General features: G+C 35.6%; 1 protein-coding gene across 3 annotated transcripts in view; it reads right to left on the bottom strand.

The window, feature by feature from the left end:
* rfx7a (regulatory factor X7a) overlaps window positions 1–10,949 on the bottom strand; it is a 31,119-nt gene that overhangs the window by 6,748 nt on the left and 13,422 nt on the right. For 2 of the 3 annotated variants that reach the window (XM_077228867.1, XM_077228868.1), the window contains exons 2-9: window positions 9,139–9,288; window positions 8,622–8,655; window positions 3,159–3,244; window positions 2,822–2,944; window positions 2,486–2,602; window positions 1,015–1,099; window positions 620–827; window positions 126–427 (exon numbers count right to left, since the gene is read on the bottom strand). In XM_077228867.1, coding sequence (XP_077084982.1) covers window positions 126–427; window positions 620–827; window positions 1,015–1,099; window positions 2,486–2,602; window positions 2,822–2,931 — 822 coding nt within the window. In that variant the 5' untranslated portion in view covers window positions 2,932–2,944; window positions 3,159–3,244; window positions 8,622–8,655; window positions 9,139–9,288. The remainder of the gene's footprint in view (window positions 1–125; window positions 428–619; window positions 828–1,014; window positions 1,100–2,485; window positions 2,603–2,821; window positions 2,945–3,158; window positions 3,245–8,621; window positions 8,656–9,138; window positions 9,289–10,949) is intronic. The other variant, XM_077228866.1, reaches the window with a different exon arrangement.

Below are 10,949 nucleotides of genomic sequence, written 5' to 3'. Positions count from 1 at the left end.
ATTAGTTAAATAAATATTAGATAAATAGGTGTTAATATTAAATTATTTATAAAAATACTATAAAATAAATTCAAATGTGATTTTTTTAAATATTTTTGTAATTTTGTGCAAAAATCGTAGTTTACCGTGATGGGGCTGGAAACTGCTGCAACCACAATCCCAATAGGTTGAGGCGAAAGAAGAGCAGGACTTCTACAAGGTATGCCTGTCCCTGCCCCAGGAGTTATGCCCCCATCTACCCTCCTGGCCTGAGCTTCACCAGGGAGTGGAGAATGTAGTTTCTGTTCCTGCTGCTTCTTCTGTATCTTCCTTTGTAGCTGCTGTTTGGCATCTACTGAGGGTGAGACCAGGGTTTTAACCTGAGGCTGGAATGAGTGTGCATCGGCTGTGGGAGCGAATGCAGATGACTGAATGGACATCTTTGCTCCTGTGGGAAAAAAGAGAATCAGTTGTAGAATTATGACGACATTAAAAAATAAATTAAATTAATTTTTCCAAGAAATATATGCACTTATTTTTAGGTTTGTCTTGTGTTTGCTAGCCACAAGGTGGAGACATTTACAAGTGTAGGTACATGGAGTGAAGTGCTGGGCTGTTTTTTTAAACAAGATTACTGTACCTGAGGGGGAACCAGTCATCACAGTAAGAGCAGCTACAGACTTAGTTCCAATGTAGTGGCTGTTCAAAAGAAACCGAGCCAGATCGTCAACACTGTCAAACTGCCGACTCAGCACCTTCTGTGCCCACTCGCACACCAACCCACATGCGGCAATGCGCACCTCATCTTCTGCACTTGACAGATGACCAGTAGCTTCAAACACTTCACACTGACAATGAAAAATATGCACAAAATTTCTAGGCTTTCACACTTGTAATTTTTAGGTATTTGAGAGATGTTTAATATTATTATAATGGTAAGAGTGATAAAATTGCAGCGAATCAGAGATTAGACAAGAAAAGATGAGTAAAGAAATAAATAAATGGAAAAAAAAAAGAGAGAGAGTAGTAACTCACCCCATCACCTGATTTGTGAAGATCTAGGTTGGGAAGAGATGGCATGTGTACACAAGCCTTCTTCCTAAGTCCACTATAGCAATATGTTCACAGAAGTCAAGGAAATACATCTGTCCATTATACCAAGAAAAGGTGCTTGGATTTCCACTTATCAAAAAAGGTATTAAACCACTTTGGTGTGAAGCAAATAACATACTGAAGATAAATGATTTGTTAATTGATAAATGTTTGTCAACACTGGAATTTAAACTAAATAAATTTTGTTTAATCTATGATATTATATTTTAAAAAATCACTAGTGAGGCCAACACAGCCCATGAAGGGCAGAGATGTTGGTCACAAATTAAGACTAATCGTACAGCTTTCACACCAAACAAAAAGTACAACATCATAGTACTTGACTGTTAATGCATCTACACTCTTCTGTATAATAAGTTTGGGTAAGAAAAGAGATAGTATGTAGGTCTACAGAGGGTTTTCAATCTTATGAACTCTAATTGTACCTTTAAAGAACATGTCACACAGCTTAGAATGAAAGCTGATATATTTTCCAGTTTTTGTTCCTAGATGTACACGGTGTATGTTATTACATCAAACATGACCATCAAAAACCTTAAAGATATGGCAACTACAGTATTGTTTGGAAAAATCAATCACCAAAAAGCTTAGATTCAATTCTTGTGCATAAGAAAATACAAGATGTCCTTTACTGGAATGAAAGCTTTGCTTTTTTGGGCATTAGAGTTGGTGAGGATTGGATTTCCGTTGCAGTAGCAACCGTCAACAACAAGCATGGTTTATTTCAGTGATGCACCAGTCTGAAATTAAAAATAATATTCACGCTCACGAATGCACTTTCAATCCTGCCTTACCCGCTAACACCAAAAAAACAATGACCACAGTTAGACAACATAATAATTTCTGAGATTTGACGTAACGGCTAAAGATATGTTGTTGTTATGTCACTTACTATTACGGTATCTTTTAACAAAACACTAAAATAAAAAGATTAATTTAGATTCATATCACCTATTAAAAACCTCAAAATAAAATCAAGAACTAAGTCAAATTTTACTTTTTCTATAAATTTGATTTTCTTCTTTTTCCATTTCAAAATTAAGTTATAAAGTAGTAATACTATAGCCTGTATTTCCTAACAGAGCACAAAAGAGAAATGATATCCACTGTAAAACAAGGCTGTACAGAAATGAATGGACACTTTGCTGAATGTCTTTTGAATAATTTGCATTTGGCAGCCGATAGTAAACAGGTTTCCTATACAGCAAAACTGTTCAAGGACTCAAAGTTTATTTTGATTCGTTTTCTGATCTATATTTAGCAGCTACATGAATTACAGCAACAGATGCTTTAGTACACAGAGTTCAGGGACAGGAACGTGTATGTGTGTCTGCTTTGGGGGACTGGGAAAAGGGAGGATGGGATTGTTACAAAAAGTTCCATTGAAGGATATTTGGATTTGCCTCGCATGCCAAGTCGCCGTGCTTTCATGGTGGGAAAGACGTTCTTCATGATCTTTCCAAAGTCTGCAGCACTGAGAGCGTGATACCCCAGGCTATCACAGTAACTCCTTGAGAAGTACACATGTAAAATAAATCAATTAAAATTTGCACAGAGACCATTCACAGAGAACAAAACAAAAGCATATCAAGCTCTGAAATGTATTTACAATTTTGTACATACAATACAAAAGTACATTCTCCTTACACTTAAACCTCAACCAACTAGGAACCAACTCTGGCTGAAATGTTTATGTATAAAGCAAGATGGCTCAGGATTCCTGGCTTACTTGTACTCATCATAGACTTCTTGTTTAGGCAGTGATGTTTCAGGGTGCTCCTCAAGATGGTTCCGAATCCAGCTAAATGCGTGCAACTGCTGGGAACGACTTGATGACATGGCACTCTGCTCACTAATAGAAAATAATTAAACAATACAATTAGAACTAAAGAATAGTTGCTATACTATTTTTTAATACTATTTTGCTGATGTTTTTCTCCTACCATTAGCAAAACATAATATGGAAAAAGATAATAAAAGCATTAGTGACAAATTCCATTGCCCTCATTTTGTATTTGATTTTGCCTGGATGTAGTTTAGTTAGTAGAACCCATAAGATCACTCACTTTTTCTCAATGCCACTGCTTGGTCCAGAAGGCAATTTGAGATAGAGGTAGAGTTTTTCAATGTCTGTAAGCTTCTCCACATCTTGCTGCAAAGTAACAGAAACACAGATGATGTGTGCTCAATATAAAGCCGTTATAATGCCATGTTCCAAGAGTTTGAAATGTCAAATACAGAAGGCTTAGCATCAAGTACAGAGGAAGCCTAAGAAAATTAGATAATCATGACATAAAAGTATAGTGACATGATATTATTTTACTTCCTGGTCACACTGAAAACAAGCTTTTGAATATAGGAAAACGGTATCTTTAGAACCACACAGAAAATTAAATTAAACAAAAGTACAAGTTTGATCAGCTGGACCAAATAATGGACCAAAAACCTTTCTTTTACAGAATATACACAACTCAAAAGTTTGGGGTTGGTAAATTTTTTTATGTTTTCAAAGATGTCTCCTATGCTCACCAAAGCTGCATTTGAAGTAAAAACAGTAATATTGTGAAACAATATGTGGGGTCAATGTGTCAGCATGGTCATAATAACTGGACAGCATGGGATCAAGTGATTCTTTACTGTCTAACACAGAGGAGAAGTGCTGAATGAAGGGGGAAATCACAGATGTTTGAAAGGCATCAGGGACCTATCCTATCCAATCAAAATGATCCACTGACTATTTAACAATAAAGTAGTAAATAAATGCAAATGTACACTCTTTTTACAACATAATCATACAGACAGATATGTGCATTAAAAAAAGATCTTATTCTGATCTTCAGGTCTCTTTATTTCTCTTACAGCTGAGCGGTTACTACATGTTAGTGTAGCACGCAGACACTGAACAGCTCTTCAAAGAGAATGTGTAAGACGATAGGGTGGGGCCGAGCTGATTTAAATTCTGCCCGAGTAGAGAGTAGTAGACACAAGTCTCTCCCTCCAGGCGCTGCTCCCCATTTTCACTTGCTGGCTCTTTCTCACTCGCAAACATATGCTTAAACCCACAAACAATCTATAAACATTGGATAGAGATATTATAGTGGTTTTTGAAATGTGTTCTGCACCTTGCAACCATTGTGAGCTACATGCAAGATTAAAACTCTGAGGCCTTTATTCAACAAGCTGGGCTGAGACCTGCAGAGCTGTGAGCAGCGAATTAAAATAAACAGACTTCAATAGGATTGTAAGGCATAACCTCAAACAGGAAGTCATCCAAGGTAAAAATAATCCAGAAGAATACCTAATCCCTCAGCGATCAGAGCAGTCAGTTAAGCCTGCATAAACAAGCCTTTGTTTTCATGGTGTCTGCCTTTGGGAGAAATGGAAGTTGGGATCTTCAAAAGCCCCACAACACCACACCACTACATCAACTACACTACCGTTCAAAAGTTTGGGGTCAATAAGATTTTTTTTTTTTTTAAAGAAATTAATACTTTTCTTCCGAAAGTGACAGTAAAGACATTTATAATAATGCAAAATATTTCTATTTTAATTAAATGCTTTTCTGAACTTTCAAAGAATCCTGAAAAAAATGAATCACTGTTTGCACAAAAATATGAAGCAGGCTGCACAACTGTTTGAAAACTGTGATAATAATCATAAATGTTTGTGGGGCATCAAATAATCATATTACAATGATTTATGATGGATCACGTGACACTGAAGAGAAAGACTGGAGTAATGATGCTGAACATTCAGCTTTGATCACAGGAATAAATTACACTTTACTATATATTCACATAGAAAACAGCTGTTTTACATTGAAATAATATTTCACAATATTACTGGGTTTGTTTTGTATTTTTAACCAAATAAATGCAGCCTTTGGTGAGCCGAAGAGACTTCTTTTAAAAACATTAAAAATATTACCGACCCCAAACTTTTGAACAGCAGTGTATGTGTCCAAATTACCTCCTCAGAGTAAAGGCTATGTGAAAATAAACAATACCAACAACACACAGCTTGTGAAACTTGGGGAAAGACTGTGGGGAAATGTACCTGTCACTTAAACATCTCTTCATCAGTGACGGCATCATCACACACGGCTGATTCTCTCGCCCTCCCCTTTCCATCGAATTCTAAGAATAGTTGTGTCTCTCTCTGTCTTTTCCATTCGTCTCTTCGTTGCTAAGGGTTGATGGCTAGTAAATAGCTAAAGTTATCAACCACTAAGCGCCGTTAGCGTTAACATTGGAGAGGGGTAAGAAAAGTAAGTAAAAATGGCATGAGAATGCAGACGTCTCGGAGCCAAGCGGTCAACCCTATTTAAGAGAGGACTTGGCATGACTTTTTAAGGGTGGACAAACATAACATAAGCATGTGGAAAACAAAAACAGCACACATACGCTACCGTTTAAAGGTCTGGTGTCTGAATTTTGTTCTAAAGTCTCTTATGCTCACCAAAGCTGGATTTATTTTCTCTAAATTACATTTAAAAAAAACTAACACTGTGAAATATTATTGCTATTTAAAATAAGGTTTTTTTATTTTAATATGTGTATTATGTCTATTTTAAAGTGTAATTTATTCCTGTGATGGTGAAGCTGAATTTTCAGCATCATTACTCCAGTCTTCAGTGTCACATGATGCTTCAGAAATTATTCTTATATGATGATTTGCTGCTTAAGAAACATTTATTGGTATTGAAAACGGTTGTGCCGTTTCATATTTTTGTGGAAACCATGATACATTTTTTTAAGATTCTTTGATGGATAGAAAGTTAAAAGAAGAGCATTTATTTGAAATATAAATCTTTTATTATAAATGTTACTGTCACTGTTAATAAATTTAGTGCATCCTTGCTGAATAAAAGTATTAATTTCTTTTTTTTTTATCATAATTTTGACTCATTAACTTTTGATCAGAATTTTACACAAACTTTTTTTAAGTAAGCCAAACTGAAAGACAGATTGGACAATGTACTAATAGCTTTGTCTAAAGCGTTTTCAACCTTATCATTCATTCATCCGTCTCTTAACACTGAAATGGAGTAGAAATGAGCAAACAGGTCATGACAATGTTAGGGATATCCTGTAACTCATCATCACTATAACTCAGTCATGCAGGTGTAATGTCCCCTGGCGAGTGTGAAGCCCCCTTAATCAGCAATACTGAGCCCACTAGACATGCATGAATAACTCATGCATTATTCAGAAGGACTGAACCCAAGACACCCAGTTCTTTCTGACAAGCCTACAGAAGTTTATCACAAGCAAATTCTTCCAGGCCGGATGCTGGAACAATTCAATACTGGGACAAAGTGATGATTCAGTAACAGTGTGTGAACATAATGAATTGAATTAATGTACAATATCCAGCATGTTTTACATTAACCGCTTAAAGGGATAGTTCACCCAAAATATATTCTGCATCATTAACTCACACTTATGTCATTCCAAACCTGTATGACTTTATATCTAATGTGGAATACAAAAGAAGATAATTTGAGGATCATCTGTTTTTTTTTTTCAATAATATTAAAGAAATATCTTCTTTAAAATATCTTCCAAATATCTTCCTCTATGTTCCATGCACCAGTTTGGAACATTAACAATTTAAAAAAATCAAACCTGTAAACCAGTTTGTTATAAAGAAACCTTAAACACAAAGTGTAATGATCCTTCAATTACAGACTTGATTTTTTTTTTTATTTACAAGGATGGCCATTGAAATATTATGAACAATTTGAAGTTTTATTATTTTATTTATTTATTTTTTGATTGACACTGTAACATGTAAATACGAGATAAGTTAAACAGCAGGGCTTTGTGGGATAATACTATGGAATGAAAATTTCATTAGAGGAGGCTGATGCAAGACTCAGCGAGGGTTGGCAATACCCTACAGAGGTCAACAGCGGCAGACTAGAGGAGGAGGGGGCGGATAAGGACAGAGGAGGTGAGCAGCGAACACAGGAAAGGAAACACTGTCTAATATCTGGAGAGGATTTCATGTTACTTTTACCTTGAGGGGCCACGCAGACCTCTGTCAATTTGACTCTCCCTCATACGTCACCACACACAAACCCTGTCTTCTTTTGTTAAATTTCAGTTTTATCAATAATAGCCATTATAAAAGTATAAGTAAAAGGTACAAAAAGCTATACAATAAGAAATAAAGCAAACAATTCAGTCAAACATACAAAGTCAGCGCTCTAGTCTAACGTTACAACGGTAAAGTTAAATAGCCTATATATATATATATATATATATATATATATATATATATATATATATATCCCTCAGCCAAAACGATTAGCCAGGGAACAAATTCCCATTCCCACTGATCGTCTGGAATGGATCTCACAACCTAGATCAAATTTTCATAAATCGTTATAACTAAACCACAGATTTGAGCTTTAAATAACTACATTCTCGCCTGAAAAACTGTTAAAACTACATGACACATTGACGGTAGTATTATATTTCAACTGTATATTACAAAATTGGCGCCTCTTGTGTTGTTATTCCCCTTGTAGCACACGCAAGTGACGATACTCTGTCAACCAGTCAACGTACTGCAGTGAGTCTAGCTGATACCATAATCTAGTCTACCGTGGTACGGTTCTGCATTTTGGTACCATTCACAACTTTTGACAGTGGAAATGGAAATAACTGCGTACCGTACTGTACTGTACCGTACCGCTCAGTGGGTACGGTAAGAGCCTTAAGACACCCTTCCTACGTCAGAAAGGGAGTGAATTCTGATCAGTTTATTTTTTTACATGCTTGCAGAGAAAGGCTTACCAAAACAAAGTTACTGGGTTGTCACTTTTCATGTTTTCTGCGTTGGTAGATACACTGGTGACCCGGTTATAACACTTAAAAACGGAACAAGTCAGATTTTCATAATATGCCCCCTTTAATGACCTTTCTCTGGGCATTTGCCATGGCACATACGCACTGTATAACCACACTTTGTTAGGATTGTCTCTCATGCCATTTCAATATGCTGCTACAAGTAATTTAGGAGTTAAATACATACAAATTAAAACTTTCAAGCTTTTTAAGAAAAGGCTATCACTGATCTTTAGTAAACCATTTGGATTTCTTCTTCACCATACATGAGAGAATATATTTAGAATTTGTTACAAGCATTTTAGTATTGTTATATTTGATAGCAGAAGCAGTATATGACTCCATCATCCTCCATCTATCACTCAATGGCCAGTCCTGTTGTACTTTATTAACAAACAATAAAAAAAATACTTCAACCTTATTATTCGATTCACCATGTCAATATAATCCAAATAATTCAATTTGTTATGGTTTATAGTACATTTTTGCAAGCTTTATATTATTTTTTACCATAATGTTAGATAAAGCTCAGTTTTATTATTATTATTATTTTATTTATAAATTATGTTTATGTTAAAAATGTCAAGTACTACAGTATTCTTATTTAACTCTTATTCATTTATTTAATATGCATTTTCAGTGAAACAACATTTTACATTGATATCAAATACTCACCAAAATGCAATCCACTTTTGATTGTACAGTTTTGCTGCAAAAAAGACAAGAGAAATAATCAGCATGACACAAGGGTAACTTGAGAAACATTCATAAAGCTGGCTTTATTAATAAATCAGTGGCATTCAAAACATCTTTCCATCCTCTAACCCGTCGGCCCCGTCCGGCTCAGACCAATATATCCTCAGGAACACATGTGCTTACGCACAAAAAAAAGTATCTTGCTTTAATGTTCCATCAACCTGGAGGTCTATAAATATTCCTGCCAATCTGAATGTTTTGACCATCAGGAACCGGAATGAACCAGTATGGAATCTATATACAGGTAAGGAACAGTAGAGAGAATCAAATTTGCATTCAGAGTAATGTAAAGATACTTTCCTTGTGATGGCTATAGAATAAATTGAACATTGAAAGTATACTATATTCTAGGTGCAGACACAGGTCAATCTGCACTAAAGGTGAGAATTTAAAAAATGACCACTTGCAAAATGCACACACACATTTTTCAACTAACCAGAAACATTTTCTCTTCCATTTCCTTCAACATCACAAGAAATGTCACGTCAGGCCACACAGTGGCTGTTACCACTGTCAACAAGACGGTGCGAGGACAACAGAAAACAGGGCACTTTGAAACGGTGTATTTACTGGTTGTTTGCATGACCTGCAGAGATATACACAGTGCAAAACAATAAATGGTACTTTAATATTAAACTGTACATATAATGTTATAAAAATTTTTTTTTATAACAATCATTTATAACATTAAAACAGTAATCGTAAAAGGATATGATTAGTTAGGTATTAGCCTAATTACTTGGGGAAACACATATTTATCCTTTATGCAGTATAGACTTATTAGCCTTGTCAAAAGTACTGGTACTAAATTTAAAAAAACTAAAGATACCAGCCTTTCTGCATTACTGGTAATACAGAGAAACGGGTCAATCTGTTACCCGCTGATAGCTGGCTGCTTTCAAAAGCAAACCAAAGGTTTCCATTTACAATGTGTTTTCTACAGCTCTAAGCATTGTAGCAAATCACAGACATGTTTGTCGAGCGGGTGAGCGCAATCTGAAAAGGCCAATCAGAAGCGTTTAAGCCAGTCAGAATCCACTCAATCTGGATTTAGGGAGCAAACATTTGCTCCATTTTAGGAGCAAACATCACAGTTATGTCACTGCAGTTGCACACGCATTGTGGTGCCAGAAAAACTTTGAGGAAAACAGGCAAGATTTCAAAATCGGAATGTAAAAAAAAGATGGTCTTCATTAATACAGAATGTTGTCGTCAAAGACGGTTGCAAGCCATTAAACGAACAGGCAGGACTGATGAAACCTGCGACGAATACCCTACTATTAAAGAATGAATTTGACGAAAACAATATTCACATAAGCAGTTCATAGGAGGCATAATGTATTAGCCCATACAGTTACAGCACAAAATATTTAAACCTACATAATTTTACACATAACATTTAAAACTATAACATTTTTATCTCACAATTCTCACTTTTTTCCCTCCCAGTTTTATCTCCCAGTTCAGATTTTAAAACTTGCAATTGTGAGTTTATATCTCCCAGTTCAGATTTTAAAACTTGCAATTATGAATTTATATCACAATTCTGATGGAAAAAAGTCAGATGTGCAGGATATAAACTTGCAATTTTGAGGAAAAAGGCAGAATATCGAGTTTCTCTTGCAATTCCGATTTTTCTTGTCAGAATTGTAAAGTATAAACTCAAAATTGCAAGGAAAAAGTCAGAATTGTAAGATATAATAAACTCGAAATTACTAGTGCTGGAACGACGCTTCAAAGTAATCGATTACGTAAATTAGTCGAATTGCGTGGAATGCTTTGATTCGTCGTGCTGGCACAGGCCTACCACAGCAGCATCACTTCTATGCAGAATCATATGAAAAGAAAACAACCCGGGGCTCTCCAACCTCAAAACAACGAGACAGCAGCGTAAGTGTTTGGACTATTATAGTAGATTTTACACAGCATTACAATAGGGTTGTCAGTCCCATATTTTGTGCTTAATATGGCTGCGTTCACACAGCATTCAGTTTTGTATGAGCTGCCGTTGGTTGGAGACGTGCCGCTCAAACGTAGCCTACTCTCTGCAACCGGTTACGAAGCATTTAACACTGCTGTTTGTTATTTAAAATATCTAATGGATGAAACTCGTGCCTCGATTGGACTCAACTTATTTAATTAAGCGCTGTCAATCATAGTAAAACTTGAAAGTTTTATGGACAACCACCATGTTTGACACTGTTGCTATGGTTACTGGTATAGTTAGTTAGAATGTGGTTGTGTCTT

The sequence above is a fragment of the Siphateles boraxobius genome, unplaced genomic scaffold, assembly GCF_051911475.1.
Source record: "Siphateles boraxobius isolate OS27281-9 unplaced genomic scaffold, OSU_SipBor_1 130, whole genome shotgun sequence".
Lineage (NCBI taxonomy): Eukaryota > Metazoa > Chordata > Actinopteri > Cypriniformes > Leuciscidae > Siphateles > Siphateles boraxobius.
The sequence above is the reverse complement of the archived record's forward strand: the minus strand, read 5'-3'. Positions and strand labels throughout refer to the sequence as shown.